Raw genomic sequence first — 23,931 nt, 5'->3', positions numbered from 1 at the left:
TTTAAAATGCTTAAATGGAGGATAGGAGATGGTTAAATGGCAGAAGCAATATAAGCATGAGACAATAATAGGCATAGTGAGTAAAATCAAAGAATTTACTCACTATGCCTATACGAAACAGAGTGTGTGAATAGCTAAAGCAGATAGACAGGTGAAAGGGAGGCAAAGACTGACAAAACAGCAGGCTCCAGTGGCCCAGGGGCTTGGTAGCAGAAAAATGCAGGTCGTCAACAAGAGTGAAGACTACCCTTCCAGTACGATGTTCTGACGGGTGGGGGAGGGGCGGGTTTCTCACCCAGAGCACGAGCCTGCTCCTTACCCATATCTCTCGAAATGCTGGCACACCCAACCTACATTATTAGCACTTCCTGCTAGAGAGAAAATAGGAGCTAAAGTTGCGGTTTGAAGTTGTTTAAAGTCGCTATTGAGGCCAGAGGGTTGCAGAGTTCCAAATAGCAAGGTACGGTGCTGTTCCTTGAATTTGTGTTGAGTTTCATTGGAACAGTGAGAAGGCCCAAGACAGAAAGGTCAGAATGGGAGTGGGGCAGAGAATTCAAGTGGCATATGACAAGGAGTTCAGGGTCACGCTTGCGGACAGAACAGAGGTCACCTAATCTGCATTTTGCCTCCCTGATGTAGAGGACATCGCACAGTGAGCAACAAGTGCAATATACTAGGTTGGAAGAAGTAGATGTAAATTGCTGTCTAACCTAGAAAGGGTGTTTGGTCCCCTGGACAGAAGTGTGGGGGTAGATGAATGGGCAGGTGTTGTATCTCCTGCGCTTGCATGGGAAGGTGCCAGGAGAAGGAGAGCAGGTGCTAGAGGTGAACCAATCTGTCACAGAGAAAATAGTCCCTTTGGAAAGCTGAAAACAGAGGGGAGGGAAAGATGTATATGGTGGTAGAAATGGCAGAAGATAATCTGTGTAATGCAGAGGCTGGTGGGGTGGAAGGTGAGGACAGAAACATGGGAAATGGGATGGACTCGGTTGAGGGTCCTGTCTACTGTGGTGGTGAAGAATCCTTGGTTGAGGAAAACGGAGAATATTTCAGAAACTCCAATGTGGAAGGTGTCGTCATCAGAGCAGATATGGCGGAGATGGAGTAACTGGGAGAAGGTAAAGGAGTTCTTACAGGAAGCAGAGTGGGAAGAAGTATAATCCAGGAAATTGTGGGAGTAGGTGGGCATGTATTAGACATCAGTGGAAAGCCTATCCCCAGAGGTAGAGAGAAGCCCAGGAAGGGAAGAGTTTGAGATGGAGCACGTAAAGATGAGGGAGGGTAAAAATTTGAAGCAAAATTAATTCAATTCTCTAGATCAGGGCAAGCACAAAGCAGCATCAACACAGCCATCAACGTAATGGAGAACAAAAAGATCAGAGAGGAGCCTGAGTAGCACTGGAACAAAAAACATTCGTCATATCCTACAAAAAGACGGGCATAGCTAGGACACATGCAGGTTCCCATAGTGACACCTTTTATTTGGAGATAGTGTATGTGGAGTTGAAGGAAAATTTGTTCAATGTGAGAACAAGTTCAGACAAATAGTGGCAGGTAGTGGTGCATGGGGATTGGTTGAGCCACAGTTCATGGAAGAAGCAGAAGACTTTCGGGCTGTCATGAAGAGAAATGAAGGTGTAGAGGGACTGTATGTCCATATTGAAAAGGAAGCAGCTGGGGCCAGAAAACTAGAATCTGTTGAAGTGGCAGATGGCGTCAGAAGAGTCGCAGATATAGATGGATTAAAAACTGGACTAGGGAGTTAAAAATAGTTAAGATAAGAGGAAATAAGTTCAGCGGGACAAGAGTAGGCTGAAATAATTGATGAGGTTTGGAGGCTGTGGTGGGATGATCTTCAGAGGAGATCAGGTCAGTAATAGTCTGGGAAATGATGGCTTGGTGTTTAGTAGTCGAGTCGTGGCTCAGGAGCAGGTAGGAGGAGTTGAGAGAATTGGCATTGAGCCTTGGCAAGGTAGATGTTTTTCTACGATACAGCAACCGTGCCTCCTTTGTCAGCAGATTTGATCATGATGTCGGGATTGGACCAGAGAGGTTCAGAGGGAGATGGGTTAAAATGAGTGAAGAAAATGGAGCAACTGACATGGCTGATATCCCGCTAATAGTTCTAAATAAAAAGATCGAGCGGATAGGAGGCCATAGAGAGGGGTCGAGGTAGATTGGGGATGCTAAAGACAGGAGAAAGAGGCAGATCTGCGCAAGGAAGCCTTTTGGCCAAAGTAATGTTTTGATATTCATCAATGGAAATTTGCAAAAAAAAAATTTGCTAATAGTTGGAAGAGTTGTGCCTGTTTTGAAGTGGTCTTTATTTGCTTGAAGGGTTCTTCATTTGTATTGTCTGAACAATTTTGCACAGCTTCATTTAATGCATAGTAATCTATTCTGGTATTGTTTCGAATAGGAAATATTCCATATTTGCATTTTGCAGCAATTTTGAAAGCTATTGATTTGTTTTAGTGGGCATGTCCATTGGTTTTGGTTTGTGCTTAACTAATTATCTGAATAAAAGTGTTAATATAAAAACAATTATTGAAGGCATTGCTTACAACTATTTTAACAACTATTTATATGTCATTCCCATAGAAACCCACAAAGGTGTAACTGGGCAGATATCAGTAGCGCTTCCAGAATGGTGGCACTAAATGGAACCAATAACCGCAATGGGAGACTCCTGAACACAGACTGTGAAATCAACAATAGGCCAACAAATGTACAAACTTCGAATGTGCCACCTCTATCAGATGAACCTCATATAAGCTACGTTGAGTGTAAGATCAATAGTTAAGCAAACGAGAGATGAATCTCTTTGTTCCTACATACTACAATCATTACCTGTTTGAAGTTGTCAGCATCCAAATAAATGACTGTTTGCTGTATGACTCCAACCTCCATCAATAACAAAGCGCCATGTCACTGCACATTGTATTTTGTTGCTATGAATTTTGAAGTACATACAATCAACCTACTCTTTATTAATGGTTCCCCTGGGTGCATAGAAATGCCTTTTTTTCCTCCTATTCTCGTGCTTCTTTTAGGCACCACCTGAGGGCCATTTTTGAGAGGTGGTTGGCTCCTCATGCTCTGCAAAAGGCTCACGGGACTGAGGTGGCCCTTGCTTAATTGCACCTTGCTCCTGGCACAGAGCCACTGCTTGCTGTATCTCTGAAGCCTGGTGTTAGCTCCCACGTTCCACTGGCGTGGTGCTCTGAAGGGGGAGGCCTGGCATGCGCTGCTATTCTAAGGGATGGCAGTATCAAGCATGTAGATCCTAGCAGTCGCCATTCCATTGATCAATAGGATGGCTGGTCTAATGGCAGCTACCAGATCCTGAAAGCCCTGAGAGACAATGGTCGCCATGATCTGGAAGCCACTATGCCTGCTGCACTCCATTCTTTCCCATGATGCTTCCAGAGCTGTGTAGTCTGCTGCTTTGGAGATAGAGGCACCAACTAGCCCCTGGCAGTTTTCTGGGCATCTATTGCACAAACCAAAGAAGCTGCCACTCACTCCATTGATTCCTGCGATGAAGACAAATCTTCTCCGATATTGCCACAAAGCACAGTTGTAAACTTGAGAGCTCCACTTATCAGTTGCCACAAATCCTTGGAAATTGACCTCAAAGCGTGAACGTAGGTGAGGTGTTCCTTGGATATCCTTTTCAGGTGAGTACTGTGAATTCTGCGTCCCATGACCCCCAAAGCCAATGGCAGCCATCTCTTCGGCCTCCACTGGGAAGGTGGCATATCACTCCCCATTCATCTGGTTCCCTTGTGCTCAGTGTTAATGAGGATGTGGCATCAGGTAATTCAGATTTCCCTGGGGTAAAAGTACCTGAGCTGGTGCTGGGAGTGAGGCAACAAGTACTGTAGGTGGTGAATTGGGACAGAGGAACACTGCAGAAGCATGCTGGAGGCATCCCTGAGTGGCTTGATTCTGTTCATTCATTATCCTCTTCCTTATCATCATCATCATTGACTGAGAAGAAATCTCTTTCCTACTGTTCCACCTCCTCATCATCTTAATCTTCCTTCTTTGCTCCCTGTTGCTGTGATGGATCTGCAGAAAAGGAGCACCGACGCTAAGAGTGTGTGAGCATTACCCCTTGGTATTAAGGAGACAGAAGGAGGTGGTAGCTTGTGTTTGTGTGGAGCATCACCAGGATGGGAGGGCGACAATTTAGATGTTCAGTCACTGACCTGGCGCTGGCAATATGCCACCAACCTCGCCATCTCCTACGCCAAGAGCAGAGTGCAGTTGATGGTTGGTTGGGAGTGATTTGTATGCTGTTAAATAAAAACCTACAGATGACTTTAAACTGAGGATAACATAAGTCGTGTGAACTCCCTTTGTATATACTGAAGTGCAATATTGAGCTTTGTTTCTAATGTGAAAATCAGATCACTCTTACGTGTTCTTAATATCTGTAATCTTCAAAAAAGGGTGTTGACACAAAGCAGCTGTCTGATTTTCGTTATCCTCCACTTATTGTACAGGTTCTCACTACAATGATGAAAAAGATGAAGATGGGAATGTTGATGAAACACAGGAACATGAGATCCAAGAGGAGTGTGCAAGTGAGGGCACGATCTCTAGTCGGCGAAGTAGTTTTGTAGGAGAAACTGACCAGGATTTTGAAATTCAACAGAAAATAAACAGATTAAATGCTGCTAAACACAAGCTCAGACAATTGCAGGAACTTGTCACCTTGGTACAGGTAAGAACTTAAATTTTTGCTATCCATATGTACACATAATGTTGAATACCTAATAAGCAAGTGGAAAAGTTGTATTTTTGCCTTCATAGTTGCCTATAGATTCAACTGAAAGATATACACAGTTTGCTAACAGCCTGTTGTGGTGAACATAAGAAATAGGAGCAGGAGTAGGCTATATGGCCCCGAGAGCCTGCTCTGCCATTCAGTAAGATCATGGCTGATCATCTACCCCAACTCCGCTTTCCCCTCGAGTCCAAAAATCTATCGTTCTCAGCCTTAAATATACTCAATGGCTCAGCATCCACAGTCCTCTGGGGTAGAGAATCCAAAGATTCACAACCCTCTGAGTGAAGAAATTCCTCCTCAGCTCAGTCTTAAATGGCCGACCCCTTATCCTACGACTATGCCTCCTAGTTCTAGACTGTCCAGCCAGGGGAAACAACCTCTCAGCATCTACCCTGTCAAGCCCCCTCAGAATCTTTTGTATTTCAATGAGATCACCTCTCATTCTTTTAAACTCCAGAGGGTATAGGCCCATTCTACTCAATTTTTCCTCATAGGACAGCTCTCTCATCCCAGGTATCAATCTAGTGAACCTTCACTGCACCGCTTCTAGGGCAAGTATATCCTTCCTTAGATAAGGAGACCAAAACTGTATGCAGTACTCCAGGTGAGGTCTCACCAAAGCCCTGTTCAACTGTAGCAAGACTTCCTTACTCTTGTACTCCAACCCCCTTGCAATAAAGGCCAAAATTCAGTCGCAGGATATGGATCGGCCATTTAAGACCGAGATGAGGAGGCATTTCTTCACTCAGAGGGTTGTGGATCTTTGGAATTCTCTACCCAGCAGGCTGTGGATACTGAGTCGTTGAGTATATTCAAGGCTGCGATAGATAATTTTTTGGACTGTAGGGGAATCAAGGGATATGGGGATCAGGCAGGAAAGTGGAGTTGAGGTTGAAGATCAGCCATGATCTGGTTGAATGGAGGAGCAGGCTCAAAGGGCCGTATGGCCTACTCCTGCTCCTATTTCTCATGCCATTTGCCTTCCTAATTGCTTGCTGTATCTGCATGCTAACTTTTTGGGTTCCTTATATGAGGACTTCCAAATCTCCCTGAACATCAACATTTAATAGTTTCTCACCATTTAAAAAATATTCTGTTTTTCTATTCTTCCTACCAAAGTGAATAACCTCACATGTCCCCACATCATACTCCGTCTGCCACCTTCTTGTCCACTCACTGAACCTGTCTATATCCCTTTGCAGACTCTGTCCTCCTCACAGCTTGCTTTCCCACCTAGCTTTGTATCGTCAGCAAACTTGGACACATTACACTCGGTCCCTTCATCTAAGTCATTAATATAGATTGTAAATAGCTCAGGCCCAAGCACCGAATGTCAGGTTGTGTTGCCGCACAATACTGAGTAAATTTGTAGATTGATCCTTGGATCCGTGAGTCTTCAGAGGAATTAACAAATCCCATTAAGTCTTACTGTTTCACTGGTAACTTTTCTCCAGTTTTCTCCTCTTTCCGCTTATCCTGAAGGTAATGAATCATGCCGAGGTACAGTCTCGTGGGCACCAGCAGCCTTCTGGAATCTTCCCTCAGGTGACCAATCTTCATGCATAAAGCCAGATAGAGTGTCAGTGTATATCACAGCTATCTCTGATTGTGTCTTTGCCTGCTGTTCACTTGTGTACTTTTTAGCAAGGGTCAACAGGATAACAATCAAGAAAGGCAACCCTAGCTGATTGATTTTTTTTTATTTTTCTCTCCTATTGCCTGGGGATGCTGAGGAAATTGTAACAGCTATTCCACTGCTGTAGATCCATAAAATCTTACAGCACAGAAACAGGACCTTTGACCCATCAAGTCTGTGCAATATTTTTATTCAATTGAGCCACCTAATCAAATTCCACTCATCAGCTCACTCCCCATACCCTTTTGATATTTCTCTTTTTCAACCAACCATCTAATTTCCCTTTAAAATAATTTACAGACTACTTCAACAAAGGTTTGTGGTAGATAATTCTGACCACCCTATGTAACAATTTTTTTTCTAACCTTCCTTTGAATTCTTTGTGTGATGATCTTAAATTTGTATCCTTTATAAGCATTTTGCTGACCAGTGGTAACAGTTATTCCTATTTGCCTCTTCTGGATACCCGTCTTTTCCAGAAACTCCCAAATCATCAAGTTCTACACAACAATAGTTTCCACTATCCTTCCATAATAAATAGACTCAAAAGACTCAAACAACAAAGTAGTTCAAGTCAGCTTCACTAGTTGGCTTTGTATTTGTAGACAAAAAAAGAAAATGCTGGAAACACTGAGCAGGGTAGTCAAGCATTGGTGGAGAGAACAGACTAGTTAATGTTGCAGGTATAGAATCCACTACCAACTGACTCCTTAAATCACTCTCTCCAGCCACCTCAATCTTCACTTCCAACAACTGTGAGGAGCTCATAGACTTCTTTGTCGCTAAGATTGAAATCATCCCTTCAGCTGCCTCTGCCGCACCCCTCCCATCCTCTTGCCCATCAAGCCAAGTTTCCCCCAACCTCCCCAGGTGCCCTAACTCTGAACCTGCATCTTTCTCGAGTTTCTCTCCCATTTCCCCTTGTGCCCTCTCCGAGCTCATCTTGAGCATGAGCCCCATCTCCTGCTCTCTCGATCCTAATCCCACTAAACTGCAGACCACCCAACTTCCCTTCCTGGCCCTCGTGTTAGCTGATACTATAAACTGTTCCCTCTCCTCAGGTACTGTCCCTGTTCCTTTCAAATCTGCCATCAACATCCCCCCCTCAAAAAACCCACCCTTGGCCCCTCTTTCCTTGGAAACTACTGCCCCATCTTCAACTTTCTTTTCTTTTCCGAAGTCTTTGAATGTGTTGTCGCCTCCCAAATCCGTACCTATCTTTCCTACAACTCCATTTTTGAACCTCTCCAATCCGGTTTCTGCCCCTGCGATAGCAGTGAAACGGCCCTAATCACAGTCACAAATGATATCCTCTGTGACCATGGTGCACTATCCCTTCTCTTCCTTCATAACCTCTTTAGAGCCTTTGACGTGGTCGACCACACCATCCTCTTCCAACGCCTCTTTGTTGTCCAGCTAAGTGAGTCTGCCCTTGCCAGATTCCACTTTTACCTATCCAGTCATAGCCAGAGAATCTGCTGCAATGGCTTCTCTTCCTGTCCCCATACCGTTACCAATGGAGTTCCCAAGGATCTAGCCTCGGTTCCCTCCTATTTCTCATCTACATGCTGCCCCTCAGTGACATCATCAATGTCAGATTTCACATGTGCGCTAACGACACTCAACTCTGCCTCACTCACCATCGCCTCACTCACCATCACCTCCCTCGACTCATCCACTGCCTCTGCGTTGTCAGACTGCTTATCTGACAGCCGCTTCTGCAAGTGTTGCAATTTCCTCCAGTTAAACATTTAGAAGTCCAAAGCCATTGTCTTCGGCCCCCGTTCCAAACTCCATTCCCTTGCCACTGTTTTCATCCCCCTCCTCGGCCACTCTTTGAGGCTGAACGAAACTGTTTGCAACCTCGGTGTCCTATTTGACCGTGAGCTGAGTTTCTGACCCTACGTTCTCTCTATTTCAAAGATCTCCATAACATCGCCCGTCTGCGCCCCTGCCTCAGCCATCTGCTGCTGAAATGTTCATCCCTGCTTTTGTTACCTCCAAACTCGATGATTTTAATGCTCTCCTGGCTAGCTTCCCAACTTTTTCCCTCCTTAAACCTCTCCACCTCTCTTTCCTCTTTTAGGACCCCTTTGATCTAGCTTTTAGTTACCCCATCTGATATCACCTTTGGCTTGGTGTAAATTATTGTCTAATTACGCTCCTCTGAAGCACTTTTGGACAATTTCTTATATAAATGCAAGTCATTGTTATAACTGTTCTGATGAAGGTTCTACACCTGAAACATTAACTCATCTGTTTTCTGCACCGATGCTGACTGATCTCTGTGTTGCTAACATTTTCTATTTTTGTTTCAGATTTCCAGCAGTTGCAGTTTTTTGCCTTTTGTTTCCCTCGTATTCTCAGCAGTCTTTCATTTCATTAGTCTCTCGCAACTCGATTGCCTCTCGCTTGTACAATGTACTTATATCATTACTGTTAGCATAAACAAGTAGCCAATTCAAACACATGTAAGACTTCCAAAGTGTAAAAATTCACCCAGCAACCGGCACTTTTATACCTAGATAGCTTTTTAATCAAACCAGCCCAGCCCAGCTGCTGCTTGCAAAAAAAAGTTAACTGTTTATTAGTCAAAAGATGTAATTTAGTACTTACCTACTCTCTGCTGCCCTCGCATCTCAACTGTACTCGGCATTGTTTAGCTGATGAGGAAACTTGGGTTGATTGCAACTAGAAGACATTACTTGGGAGTTCAGTTATGACAACACAAACTCCTGTTAGTCCAGCTTTAGTGCCTACCATAATTGAGTTGCAGAGTGGCAAGTAGCTGATGTTGAAGTTCTGCAGTTCCAATCAGTGGAACCGCCATTCACAAGCTTGACTGGTGCCCATGTTCTGGTGTGGAGGATAGCGAGTTACACTTGTACAGAGCTGCTAGGATCTGCTGCCTACCTAGCAAGGGCTCAAACGACCACTCTTCAGTTGTCTAACAACCAAGTAGTGATGATCCTCAGTGGTTGGGAGGAGAAAAGTGGAATCATTTTGGGGTTAAGGTCGCTCCAAGAAGACATGTGTGGCAATGGAAGTTTGAAACAAAGTCAACCTTCTGTGGCAGACTTGGTAAACCATTACCTAAGTCAAGTAGATCCACAAGAATCTAGTGCCTTGTTGATTATTGGCCAGCCAACCTGGGTCACTAATGTAATCTGGAGAGTTGGACCTGTCACCAAGGCATGGCATTCTTCCTACTTTGCTCCAGCTAACCCTGCAGGCTTAAGCCATAAGGGGTAGGGTAGAATGGCTTGGCGAGCAACAGGAAGATTACTAGTGATTTGCTCTTGTAAGCTATGCTGTCTTAGCAAGTTAAACGCCAACAGTACCGTTGTACACATTTGGGTGTGCCTAAGACTTGGTTCTGCCAACTTGCACCTCAGTTTTCTGGTCTTGGGTAAGTGGGATGTATTTGTACAAGGAGAATGTGTGTACTCCATAAATGGCACAAAGAAATAGCCAATATATGGGTGTAGATTTCTCAGTCGTTTGAATTGAAGCCTCTTGAGTATATTGAGTAGTTTCCACATGTAGCAGACACTTGGGTGGTCAAAAAAATGAATAATCTAACTTACTCGGCCTCCTCCCGATATCCCCACCATCACAGAAACCAGTCTTCAGCCAATTTGATTCACTCCACGTGATATCAAGAAACGGCTCAGTGCACCGGATACAACAAAGGCTATAGGCCCCAACCGCATCGCGGCTGTAGTGCTGAAGACTTCTGCTCCAGAACTAGCCGCACCTCTAGACAAACTGTTCCAGTACAGCTACAACACTGGCATCTACCTGACAATGTGAAAAATTGCCCAGGTATGTCCTGTCCACAAAAAGCAGGACAAATCCAATCCGGCCCATCAGCCCATCAATCATCAGCAAAGCGATGGAAGGTGTCGTCGACAGCGCTGTCAAGTGGTACTTGCTCACCGATGCTCAGTTTGGATTCCGCCAGGGCCACTCGGCTCCAGACCTCATTACAGCCTTGGTCCAAACATGGACAAAAGAGCTGAATTCCAGAGGTGAGGTGAGAGTGACTGCCCTTGACAACAAGGCAGCATTTGACTGAGAGTGGCACCAAGGAGCCCAAGTAAAATTGAAGTCAATGGGAATCTGTGGGAAAACTCTCCAGTGGCTGGAGTCATACCTAGCAGAAAGGAAGATGGTAGTGGTTGTTGGAGGCCAATCATCTCAGCCCCAGGGCATTGCTGCAGGAGTTCCTTAGGGCGGTGTCCTTGGCCCTTCCATCTTCAGCTGCTTCATCAATGACCTTCCCTCCATCATAAGGTCAGAAATGGGGCTGTTCGCTGATGATTGCAGAGTGTTCAATTCCATTCGCAACCCCTCAGATAATGAAGCAGTCCTTGCCCGCATGCAGCAAGACCTGCACAACATCCAGGCTTGGGCTTATAAGTGGCAAGTAACATTCGCGCCAGACAGGTGCCAGGCAATGACCATCTCCAACAAGAAAGAGTCTAACCACCTCCCCATGACATTCAATGGCATTACCATCACCGAATCCCCCATCATCAACATCCTGGGGGGTCACCATTGACTAGATACATAACTGGACCAGCCACATAAATACTGTGGCTACAAGAGCAGGTCAGAGGCTGGGTATTGTATGGTGAGTGACTCACCTCCTTACTCCCCAAAGCCTTTCCACCATCTACAAGGCACAAGTCAGGAGTGTGATGGAATACTCTCCACTTGCCTGGATGAGTGCAGCTCCAACAGCACTCAAGAAGCTCGATACCATCCAGGACGAAGCAGCCTGCTTGAGTGGTACCCCATCCACCACCCTAAACATTCACTTCCTTCACCACCGGCGTACCGTGGCTGCAGTGTGTACCATCTACCAGATACACTGCAGCACCTCCCAAACCCGCGACCTCTACCACCTAGAAGGACAAGGGCAGCAGGCACATGGGAACAACACCGCCTGCACGTTCCTCCCCAAGTCACACACCACCCCAACGTGGAAATATATCGCTGTTCCTTCATCATCGCTGGGTCAAAATCCTGGAACTCCCTACCTAACAGCACTGTGGGAGAACCTTCACCACATGGACTGCAGCGGTTCAAGAAGGCGGCTCACCACCACCACCTCAAGGGCAATTAGGGATGGGCAATAAATGCTGGCCTTGCCAGCGACGCCCACATCCCATGAATGAATTTTAAAAAACTGCGCCACGTAATCATTGAATGTAGATTTTTTTTTCCCTCCGGTGTTTCTGTATGTGCGTCTCTGAACCATAAGGAAGATGGTAATCAAATGTAAGGTCTGCTTCAGACAGAATTCAAGGATAAGTCGACCAGTGCATTTGCAGTACACGGAACAGTTCAAAAGCTGCATTGTCAAAAGCTTGGGAACGAATACTGTTTGCCCCCTAATTGGCATGGTTCCTGTGGAAAGGTTGGGGGTGGGGGGGATAAACTTGACAGTAACATGTTTGATACTGTGATGCCTCCAATTATTCTATTCGCAGGAAGTCCCAGATGCAACTGGTGTTGATATTTCTAACTTCCCTGACTTTTCATTAACTGAGGAAGACCAGGACAGACAGCAACCAAACAATACTAGAACAAATGCATCTAGAAGTTCGAAAGAAGTGGCACTGGATGAAAAAGAAAGGTAAGTGTTTTTTTTCAATTGAGTCAGTCTTGGTGCTCACAGTAATAGCAAACTTTTTAGTCTCTGCATTAGTATCAAGTGTGCCAGATTGGCTCATTTTGTAGCACTCTTGCTTTTATAGTTAGAAGATTGTGTGTTTGATTTTTGTATAGGAGTTTGAGCTCATAATTTTGGCTGATGCTCCAGTGTAGTACAGGGATACAGCTGCATTGTCAGATGTGCTGTTCTTTGGATGAGACATTAAACTGAGGCCCTTCTGACTGATCTCGTAGTTCAAGATGACATTGAAGATCTCATGACATTATTAGAAGAAGAGCAAAATGTTTTTTTTTGGTGTCCTGGTAACATTTCTCCCTCTGCCAGTACTATCAAAAACAAGTTGACAGGCCAGTCCGTATCATTGATGCTCTGTGCAAAACAGCTGTGTTTGACCATATCTATCTATAGGTTTTGTTTTTGTTTCCATTTGGTACCAACATTATATAAAAAGTAGCAGTTATGCTCATTTCTTCTGATCTGCAGTGAAGAATTTACAAACACCCGTTAAACTGCAGACTTTTCTTACCAACAGCAATTAATATCAGGTTGTTGTTTATAGCAATTGGATTTTGTGGCCTTAAAAGGAAAAAGATGACTGTCTCTTAGCAGAGTAATCCATTGTGTATTTATTTCTCCTGTTATATAAAAAATCATATAATTTTATTTGCCTTGAGCAATACCATGGGAGATCTAGTAATAAAATAACATTTAAGTAATTCTTGTGAAGTGTTTTGAGATGTTTGAGTGAAATAAGGCCCTGGTTGGTACTAGCTAGCTGTAAGGTGAAGCTGTTGAGTAAGGTAGCAGCAGTAAGCATTGCACTAGAACTGGGCCTAGGCAGACCAGGACATTCCAGCAATGCATTCTTTCTGATCCCAAGAGAGGGGTGTCTGTGTGTGGTCAGTCGTTCCATTCAAATTGTGCGTAACCTGGCTGAGGAGCATATTGTTTCTTCAAGCAGTTAGCTATTCCTGTTGTGAATGAGTAGAATGCCATCCAAAAGTTTGTTTACAACTTTGATCTGTCCCTTTTACACACACCCAAAAATTCAGTTTGACATCTACCTGCCTTTCCACAAAATGGCTACGTATATTGGTAAAACAAATGACATACTAGATGGAATAGAAATTTGTGATTCAGTTAATATGAAAAGGGCTCTGGCAAAAAAAAAGGAGCTGAAGGGAAAGCAAAGTTAAGCCTGGACTTGTTAATAATAACAAATACATTCCTCAGAAGTTAAATCCCTTTCAACACTCTTGCATTAAAATATATAGTACTGTAAGAAAGAATTACACTGAAGTGCAAGAACAACAAACCAATATACAATTATTTTTTTTTCTCTTTTGCAGAAAGTTTTCCTCTTCCTGCATCTCATAGATGTTGTTTTCAAAAATAGTAGTAGGCTATGTTCAGTGTACAAAAGAAAGATAAAGAGCAATAACAGATGTATGCAACATTATTGACCTAGGAGTTAAGATAATATTATTAGTGCATTAATTGGTGAACACTTTTGGGGGGGAGGGGTTGAAATTTCTTTGCTGTTTGAAGTACATGGATTAGCTCATTCATGTCAAATTCCTGTGTGAGTTGTTTAATAAAATCATCAGCCTGTTTACTTCAAATTCATGCAGTATCATTCATATAGGCACAGATAGACATGTGAAGGTATGGTATCTTAACTATAACTGAAACATGGCTTAAAGAGAGGCAGGAATGGCAGCTCATCATTCCTTGTTACAGGGTTTTCAGACGAGATAGAGGGGGGATAAAAAAGGAGGGGCTCGTAATACTGGTTGAAGAAACAATTACAGCCAAGAGGAGGGCTGATATGTTAGAAGGACCAACAAATGAGGCCATAAGGGTTGAAATGAAGAACAAAAAAGGAACAATCACACTGATGTAAGTGTACTATAGACCCCCAAATGGTCAGAGGGAGATAAAAGAACAAATTTGAAGGCAAATTTCTGAGAAGTGCAAAAACAATAGGGCAATAATAGTAGGGGATTTCAATCACTCTAATATTAACTGGGATACAATCAGTGTAAAAGGTATCGAGGGTGCAGAATTCTTAAAATGCATTCAGGAGAACTTTTTCAGCCAGTACATAGCAAGCCCAACAAGAGAGGGGGCAGTTTTGGACTTCTGGAATACTCTCCACTTGCCTGGATGAGTGCAGCTCCAACAACACTCAAGAAGCTCGACACCATCCAGAACAAAGCAGCCCGCTTGATTGGCACCCCATCCACCACCCTAAACATTCACTCCCTTCACTGTGGCTGCAGTCTGTACCATCCACAGGATGCACTGCAGCAACTCGCCAAGGCTTCTTCGACAGCACCTCCTAAACCTGCGACCTCGACCACCTAGAAGGACAAAGGCAGCAGCACATGGGAACAACACCACCTGCACATTCCCCTCCAAGTCACACACCATCCCGACTTGGAAATATATTGCCGTTCCTTCATCGTCGCTGGGTCAAAATCCTGGAACTCCCTTCCTAACAACACTGTGGGAGAACCTTCACCACAAGGACTGCAGCGGTTCAAGAAGGCGGCTCACCACCACCTTCTCAAGGGTAATTAGATGGGCAATAAATGCTGGCCTTGCCAGCGACGCCCACATCCCATAAACGAATTTTAAAAAAAGTTTTAGGGAATGAAGCTGGACAGATGGAAGGGGTATCAGTGGAAGAGCATTTTGGTGGTAGTGATTGTAATTCAGTTAGATTTAGCATAGTTATGGAAAAGGACAAAGATAGACTAGGAGAAAAAGTTCTCAATTGGGGAAAGGCCACTTTTACTAAGCTGAGATGTGATTTGGCAAAAGTGGACTGGAAAAATCTACTTGAAGGTAAATCAGTGTCAGAGCAGTGGGAGGCATTCAAGAAGGAGATAGTGAGGGTTCAGAGCAAATATGTTCCCACAAGGAAAAATGGTGGGATTCCCAAATCTAGAGCCCCCTGGATGTCAAGGAGCATACAGAGTAGGATAAGGCAAAAAAGGGAAACCTATATCAGACATAGAGAGCTCAATACTGCAGAAAGCCTAGAGGAGTATAGAAAGTGCATGGATGAAATTAAAAAGGAAATTAGGAAAGCAAAGAGAGGGCATGAAAAAATATTGGCAAGTAAAATCAAGGAAAACCCAAAGATGTTTTATAAATACATAAAGAGCAAGAGGATAACTAAGGAAAGAGTAGGGCCTATTAGAGACCAAAAAGGTAACCTGTGTGTGGTGGCGGAAGACGTGGGTATGGTTCTTAATGAATACTTTGCGCCTGTCTTCACAAAAGAGTGGGACGATGCAGACATTGTAGTTAAGGAGGAGGAGTGTGAAATATTGGATGGGATAAACAAATTGTAAACAATTTTACAACACCAAGTTATAGTCCAGCAATTTTATTTTAAATTCACAAGCTTTCGGAGGCTTCCTCCTTCCTCAGGTGAACGTTGTTGGAAACAACGTTCACCTGAGGAAGGAGGAAGCCTCCGAAAGCTTGTGAATTTAAAATAAAATTGCTGGACTATAACTTGGTGTTGTAAAATTGTTTACAATTGTCAACCCCAGTCCATCACCGGCATCTCCACATCAGGGATAAACAAAGTGAGAGAGAAAATAGTAGGGGGATTAGCATCTTTGAAAGTAGATAAATTGCCAGATGAAATGTGTCCCAGGCTGTTAAGAGAAGCAAGGGCAGAAATAGCGTAGGCTCTGACCATAATTTTCCAATCCTCTCTGACCACAGGCGTGGTGCTGGAGGACTTCTATCGTTGTACCATTGTTTAAAAAGGGAGAAAGGGCTCGACCAAATAATTTACAGGCCAGTCAGCCTAACCTTGGTGGTGGGAAAATTATTGGAAACAATTCTGAGGGACAGTATTAATTGTCATTTAGAAAGGCACGGATTAATCAAGGACAGTCCGCATGGATTTGTTAAGGGAAGGTCGTGCCTGACTGACTTGATTTGAATTTTTTGAGGAGGCAACAAGGAGGGTTGATGAGGGTAATGCGTTTGATGTAGTCTACGTGGATTTTAGCAAGGCTTTTGACAAGGTCCCACATGGCAAACTGGTCAGAAAAGTAAAAGCTCATGAGATCCAAGGGAAAGTGGCAAGTTGAATCCAAAATTGGCTCAGTGGCAAGAAGTAAAGGGTTATGGTCGATGGGTGTTTTTGTGACTGGAAGGCTGTTTCCAGTGGAGTTCATTTGGGGAGGGCAAACAAGGCAAGGGAATACACAATAAATGGGAGGATACTGAGAAGCTTCGAGGAACAGAGGGACCTTGGAGTGCATGTCTGCAGATCACAGAAGGTAGTAGGACAGGTAGATAAGGCGGTTAAGAAGGCTTATGGGATACTTTCCTTTATTAGCCGAGGCATAGAGTATAAGAGCAGGGAGGTTATGCTAGAACTGTACAAAACACTAGGTAGGCCACAGCTACAGTACTGCCTCCAGTTCTGGTCACATTACAGGAAAGTTGTGATTGCAGTCGAGAGGGTACAGAGGAGATTTATGAGGATGTTGCCAGGACTGAAGAATTTTAGCTATGAAGAAAGATTGGATAGGCTGGGGTTTTCTCTGGAACAGAGGAGGCTGAGGGGAGATTTGATTGAGGTGTATAAAATTATGAGGGGTCTAGATAAAGTGGATAGGAAGGACCTATTCCCTTTGCAGAGGTCAGTAACCGGGGGCATAGATTTGAAGTAATTGGTTGGAGGATTAGAGGGGAGTTGAGGAGAAATTTTTTCACCCAGATGGTGGTGGGTGTGTGGAACTCACTGCCTGAAAGGGCGGTAGAGGCAGAAACCCTCATCGCATTTAAAAATACTCGGATGTGCACTTGAAGTGCCATAATGTACAAGGCTACGGACCAAGTGCTAGAAAATGGGATTAGGCTGGATAGCTCTTTTTCAGCCGGCACAGACACGTTGGGCCGAATGGCTTCCTTCTGTGCTGTAAATTTCTATGATTCTATGAAATCCATGCTCTACTGACTCGAGTTGCAAGGCATGGGTTTGCTCGTGTTCTTAAGACAATTGTAGCATATGAACATGTATATGGACATATAAAAATGACGAAAAGAATATTCGTTCCATTGAACCTTTTCCATTCAGACATGGTGCAGCTGACATGCATTATCACCTCCAATCAAGCAATTTCCTGGGAAATGCAAAAAAACGGACAATAAAAGCGCAGGCCAATTTTGGGGAAAATCTGGTCAACTCCTTTCTGATTCCTGAAGGCATTCAAGCAGGCTGCAAGAGATTGCAGTAATTTGTCAATAATTCCAGATACCCCTCACCTAGCTTCCATCACTTGAGGTGTCCTTGTCTCCCGGGAATTTGTCGAGCTCCCTTTTGATGGGCTGCAGTGAATCCATACTTAATGTACTTGTTGGTAATCAATTCCAGAGGTCAGTGACTCTAAGAAGCAATACTACCTAGCATCTACCCTAACTCATGGCTTTTGTATTTTATGCTCAGGTCCTTTAGTTCTCCTGTACTATCTAATGCAAATAACCTATTGACCTGAATAGATTTAATTCTCTTCATTGTTTTAAAAGCCTCAATAATATTGCCTCAAAGTCTACGTTTCTCCAACGAAGTAATTAATACCCCAATTTGCTTCTTCCATTCAAGCTATTTATTCAGAACAGCCTTATTGATCTGGCAGTGTTCTGTGATGTGGTTCCGTTGTATTTTGCGGGGGTGGGGGGGCCCAGTGTATGAATTTAATTTTGGGGTATATGTAGTTTTGCTTTTGGAGTCTACAACGGGTAGTATTGATTTGAGGGTGTTTTTTTTTCTAAATGTGGATTTCTGCGATAGAGAGAAGTTCTATGAAGCTAAACTTCAGCAACAGCAGCAAGAATTGAAGCAGTTACAAGAAGAAAGAAAACGGTTGATGGAAATTCAAGAGAAGATTAAGCACCTGCAGAGATCATGCCCTGATCTTCAGGTGGCTATAAGTTTGATTTCTTTTAAGAAAAATAAGATTTGGACCAGGCACACATCTGTACCTATATCAGATAGAAAGCATTTCAGAATTATGCCGGTGTTTTTCTCAGAAAATGTTATGTTCTTTTTATTTCCTGCTACACTTTTGAAGTACAGAACATTTATCTTGATGTGAAAGGAAATTTTTATTTAAATCAAGTTGTGTTTAGTGACTTACCAATAATTAGCAAATCTTAATGTTTTGCAGAATTTAATACTTTCTTAAAAGCTTATGTAAATATAATCTTAAGATGGTCACCTATTACAACTGGTAATTAACAGTCATGACGTGGTGTGCTGCAGATCTTGCTGCTTAGTGCTACATATAATCACATATGAGTTTTGTTTACATACAGTTGTCAACATCGAATGCAGGAAACCTGTCGAAAATAAAAGTCCCCGTTGTTACATCTACCCCTGCGGTCAGTGGTCAAGGTGCAACAGCAAAGGCTTTACCTGACCCGGTTGCGGCTCCACCTCCTGACAGTGAGGTAATTGATAGCTGTTAATATAGCTGTTTAGTTATGCAATTATTAGTATATTTGCGTAATAGTTGTTTGAAAAGGAATAGTTCAACAGTAACTTGGACTTCATTGTTCCTTTTACATAATACAATATCTCGACAATTTACAGGAGGTTCAGGGCAGCAGAGTAGTAAAAGAGAGAGAAATTAGGAGAGGTAGTCAAAAACAGAGGTAGGTTTTGAACAGCTTTTGAAGTTAGGGATGGAGAGGTCATCAGGCGAAAGTGTTTAGGAAGAGAATTCCAGTGCACTGGATTGTGGTGACTGAAAGTTGTGCCAACAATGGCAGAATGGGATGGGGGCCACACAATACACGAATGTTGGAAGATGAGTGTGTGTACTGGGCTATAGGTTGGAGAAGATTAGAGGTAGGCAGAGGGATGAAGCCATGGAGAGAGTGGGAAACATGGATAAGGATTTTGAAGTCTTTGTACTAAGAGGCAGGGTCCCAATGAAGCTGGCAAGGACGGGTATTTATAATGTGGGTCTTAGTGCAGAATACGAACTGAAGAGATCTGGACAAGCTGTAGTTTATGCAAGGTAAAATTCTGGAGGCCAATGAGAAGAGCGTTGTGGAAATCAAATGTGGTGGTAATGATGGCCTTAGTAAGGACTTTGATGGCGATGAAGTACGGGTGTAAGTGGATGATTTTTTTTGTGAAGTTGGAGGTAGGTTGTGTTGGTGATGGACTGGATGTGAGGTTTACAGCTCAACTGGAGGTTGAACAGGATAGCTTGGTTGCGCATTGTGTAAGGTGTAGAGTTTCTGTCAAGAGCTGAACTTCATGGATTCATGCCTTGCTAATTGTTGAACTGGAGACAGAGCTGGCTCACAACTGGATATCATACAACACAGCAGCATTTGTGAAATTGAAGGTGATGAGAGGAGGTTAGAGATGGGGTAGTAGTTAGGAACCTTGGAGTGGTCAGGGTTGGCTTTTTAAGCAAGGAGTGATGGCAGTTTTGAAAATGGGGCTGAATAGTATCTGAGGAAATGAAGAGGTTGTTGATATTGGTAGTTATTAGGCTGTGGAAAGATAATTGAATAGTCAGGAGCTGGGAGGGAAGGAGGTCACTGGAAGAGATGGTGGGTCATCTGGAGAGGGCTTTGGGGGGAGTTGGAGAGCATTTTGGGTGGAGGTTGGGAGACACTAGAGTTAAGGGAAGTTTGGGGTTTAGAAGAGGCAGAGGCAGATGTGTAGAATGCCTAAAAGTTGGATACAAAGAAATTCATGAGCAACTCACAATTGATGTCAGAGGTGAGAATCAAAGGGGAGGCTCTAGGCGGTTAGTGCCAATTACCCTATCAACTGGTTATGAAATTGCTGTAAAATCAAATGACTAATTCTTAAAATTAGGACATGGTCTAACTAGTATTAAACTGCCTTATACTGAGCGATTACTGTCTTGTATTTTTTTTACAAATAATGATTAGCTGTGGTCTGAGATGCGGAGACACCAAATTCTGCGAGAAGAGTTGCGCCAGAGAAGAAAACAACTTGAAGCATTAATGGCTGAACATCAGCGGCAAAAAACACTGACCGATAGCAACTCCATCATTGCTACATCTGTTAGAAGTGGAGAAACACAGGGCACACAGCAGCTCAGTAGAACTGAAAGGTTAGATCAGGATAGATAAGCAAGCTTTCTAGATTATGGTTTTATAACCTGCACTTGAACTGGAATGGGCTAGTTGATTCTGAAGAATTGCTTTGTTGTTCTTACATAGAGTTACATCGGCCCCAATATTTACAGAGAGCCCGGGGTTGGGGTGGGGGCTCTTGTAGCGGCCGGGAAACCCGGAAATGCAATGAACGCAGAGGTCCTGCTGAATTTAACAGCAGGACCTCATTTGAATTTTTTTTCTCCATTTCCGGGCCAGCAGCCAGCCCTGGGAAACTCAGCCCACAGCTGTTAAATGTAAACGGCTGCTAAAATCTGAGGTACACAGCCTCACTAACATATTTAAATTACCGACCTGCATCTGAAGAGCAGGTTAGTAGCCCGGCCCCCAACCTGCCTCCATTAAAACCAGAAGTGGGCACGTTCAAGGCGGATTGTGGTCAGGTTTCAGATTTTTGAAATTTTAACCTACCCCCCCTGCCACTGTCCCGCCCATTGTGGGGGTTAAAATTCCCCCCAATAGAGTCTGCAGCACAGAAACAGGCCATTCGGCCCAACTGCTCTATGCCGGCATTTATGTTCCACACGAGCACAGTGCCGAGTAACCTGCAGTGCCGTTATTCACAAAACACCTTTTTGATAACAGCCCTTCAAAAGTGTTGCACACTTTGCTAATCATACAATGAAATTAAATGCGGCCTTTTTGGAATAATTTAATGGAATAGTTTGATTTAAGTATGATTTAAGCATCAATGACCTATTCTTTTATAGACTAATTGTATCAAGTGTGACATTTTATGTATAGTAAATTTTTGCCATATTTTTAAAATTATAGTTTTTGATCATCAAGGTGTCAAGGTAGGGGAGTCTATAACGAGGGGGCATAGATTTAAGGTGAGAGGGGAGAGATACAAAAGGGTCCAGAGGGGCAATTTTTTCACTCAAAGGGTGGTGAGTGTCTGGAACGAGCTGCCAGAGGCAGTAGTAGAGGCGGGTACAATTTTGTCTTTTAAAAAGCATTTGGACAGTTACATGGGTAAGATGGGTATAGAGGGATATGGGCCAAGTGCAGGCAATTGGGACTAGCTTAGTGGTATAAACTGGGCGACATGGACATGTTGGGCTGAAGGGCCTGTTTCCATGTTGTAACTTCTATGATTCTATGATGCTAAATAGAATATTTTTCCATTTTTGGCATGTAATGTCCACACCATGTTAAGTAAATCTTGGCCAGGATACTGAATTGGGTTCTCTCTTATGTGCTAACAATTTACAGTCTATTCCTGCTAATTCAAAGAAAGAATTTGCATTTATATAATGTCTTTCATATCCTCGGGTTTCACAGCCAATTAATTACTTTTAAGTCAATGTTGTGTAGGCAAGTGCAATATCCCAGTTTCACACAGCAAGATCCCACAAACAACTGCCAGATAAGTGACCAGCTAATCTGTTGAAGGATAAATGTTGGCCAGAGCACCAGAAGAATTCCCCTTTTCTTTGAATACTGCCACTTCAACAGGCAGACGGGGCCTCAGTTTAACATCTCATCCAAAAGAAGTGTTGGCCTCGATTTTGTGCTCAAGTCTTGCAGTGAACCCATGACCTTCTGACTTAGAGGTGAGAGTTCCACCACTGAGCCAAAGTCATTTTTGCACCAAAAAGAAATTGAATTTTCTAATAATTTGAACTAAGCAATGTAAATAATACATAAAAGTGGGAATTTAATACTTAAACATTTCAATTACCAGAAAATTTGAATTGAGACAAATAGAATTCGGTTCCAACTTTAAAGTATTCCCCACCATGCTGATCATCTCATAATCTCCTGAAATTAATTTGTCTATTCATTGAATAGTTGGCTTTTCTGTGCCGTGATCCTCTATGTCCACCAGAAATTGGATTAAGGCCAAAAAATTCAATTTTATTTGGATCTCTTATTACTAGAAGGGAAAAGAGAGATTTTAATCTCATCATTTGGGGAAAATTTCAAAACCAGCACCCAGTGATGAAAGGCTGATGTGTTTATCCACTGTTCGTTTTTCCTATGACTCAGAAAACCACAAACTTTCAGGAAATTTTAGCATTTATGCTTTCAACAGAATAGATAGGAATAAATTGTGTTGTGAAAAGTGCAGGGGCATAAACTTTCTCTTGAACCAACTTATAATTCTTTGGCTGTGAGGCCCTTATTTTATAAATGTGGGACAGTATCCAATGTGGTTGCAATAGTAATTATTTAAATTCATGATACAATTCTTGAGGCCATCATTATTTCACAGGACTATGGCTACTTGGGGTGGTTCTACCCAAGGTGCATTAGATGATGATGATGATGATGATGAAGAGGAAGAGAATAATGATGGTGCTGGTAATGATGTTAATGATGATGATGAGGAGGAGGAAGATGATTACCAATCCGATGGGATTGCCCAACCAGAAGAAGAACTTGAGACAAACTCTCATGAAACTCACACAGTGTATACCAATCAAAGCAGAAGCCAAGAAACACACAATTCAAGAGCAAGCAAGAACAGGTTGGTTACAGTTGAGTACTGATCAAAGAATAAGTGTATTAATGAACAACTTGTCTCTAGGCTTAACCAACAGAATCTTAAAAATCCCCACAGCGGGGCTACGGTTTTTCAATTCCTATCTTCACTCTGGCATAGAAGAACCAATAGTCCTACAACCTGATAAACCTGAAAAAAATATTTTTTTGTCCCTACAGAAATGCTTTTTAGTGATTCAGATTGTAAATGCAATACTACTTCAATAATGCATCTGAATGCTGCAGATTTATGGTACTGGTGTAGAGAAAGAAATTTTTCCAGTTAGTGTTAACACAATTTTGTTGTGTAGTGTGACAACAAAACATGACCATATTGTTTCATTTGTTTTTTTGCTGCAGCGAAATATTAAAAAAATCATGGCGGATTTTTAATGCCCTCTATCTTCAGATCCCATATGTATAATCTTGTCTGTTTTCCTATATTATGTGCTTAAATCAGAATATTACACTATGGTAAGGAATCAAAAGTCTATTCTAAATAGATTTTTAAAAAAATCTATTCTGAAGGAATTGCAATGTTGACAGTGAATTTAAGGTAGGCATTCTAAAGTTTGTCAACTGCTTGAGTTTTGTATTTTTTACTATCGTTACAGCTGCTTGACTGCCCTGTACCCCTCTGCCATCTATTCTGTGTGTCTCTGCAGTATGGTCCAAAGTATGGACCCTGGTATAAAAAGGCAAAATTTGTGGCTTCGATCTGTACTCTTAACCTCTGCGTTCTAATTCTATTTGAAGTTTTAATTTCCTCAATTGTGGTTCTTTTAATGCATTTTCAAATAGCTTCCGTTCCTTTATTTATTAATGCAAATTCCCAGGTGGGGGCGTTTGCTAAAAGTCAGATTATAGGGTTGCTACATTTGCTTTTGAAAAAATCTATATTGAAGAATCCTATTCATGAAACTTCCCTTCGGAGTAGGATGAAAAGTTAACGATGCTAGTACATTTCTTGTAATGTTTCTCACGGATGTGTATGGATCCTTCTGCCCTGCTGCTGCTTGTGGCCTTGTTCAGCCCCGTGAGAGTGCAATGCTAGTGCCATGATAGTCATCAGGGTTTGTAACTTTCTCATGTGGGAGGCTGGGCATGAGTTTTTTTTAATCAGGT

General features: G+C 42.8%; 1 protein-coding gene across 6 annotated transcripts in view; it reads left to right on the top strand.

The window, feature by feature from the left end:
• Positions 1-23,931, top strand: part of pcm1 (pericentriolar material 1) — a 155,571-nt gene that overhangs the window by 45,088 nt on the left and 86,552 nt on the right. For all 6 annotated transcript variants that reach the window (XM_067986870.1, XM_067986848.1, XM_067986856.1 and 3 more), the window contains 7 exons: positions 2,602-2,786; positions 4,512-4,732; positions 11,933-12,078; positions 17,945-18,074; positions 18,469-18,603; positions 20,071-20,255; positions 22,538-22,792. In XM_067986870.1, the coding sequence (XP_067842971.1) occupies positions 2,602-2,786; positions 4,512-4,732; positions 11,933-12,078; positions 17,945-18,074; positions 18,469-18,603; positions 20,071-20,255; positions 22,538-22,792 (1,257 nt within the window). The remainder of the gene's footprint in view (positions 1-2,601; positions 2,787-4,511; positions 4,733-11,932; positions 12,079-17,944; positions 18,075-18,468; positions 18,604-20,070; positions 20,256-22,537; positions 22,793-23,931) is intronic.

The sequence above is a fragment of the Heptranchias perlo genome, chromosome 1 (assembly GCF_035084215.1).
Source record: "Heptranchias perlo isolate sHepPer1 chromosome 1, sHepPer1.hap1, whole genome shotgun sequence".
NCBI classification, from domain to species: Eukaryota; Metazoa; Chordata; class Chondrichthyes; order Hexanchiformes; family Hexanchidae; genus Heptranchias; species Heptranchias perlo.
Note: the sequence above shows the minus strand (reverse complement) of the source record. Positions and strands in the feature narration are given on the sequence as shown.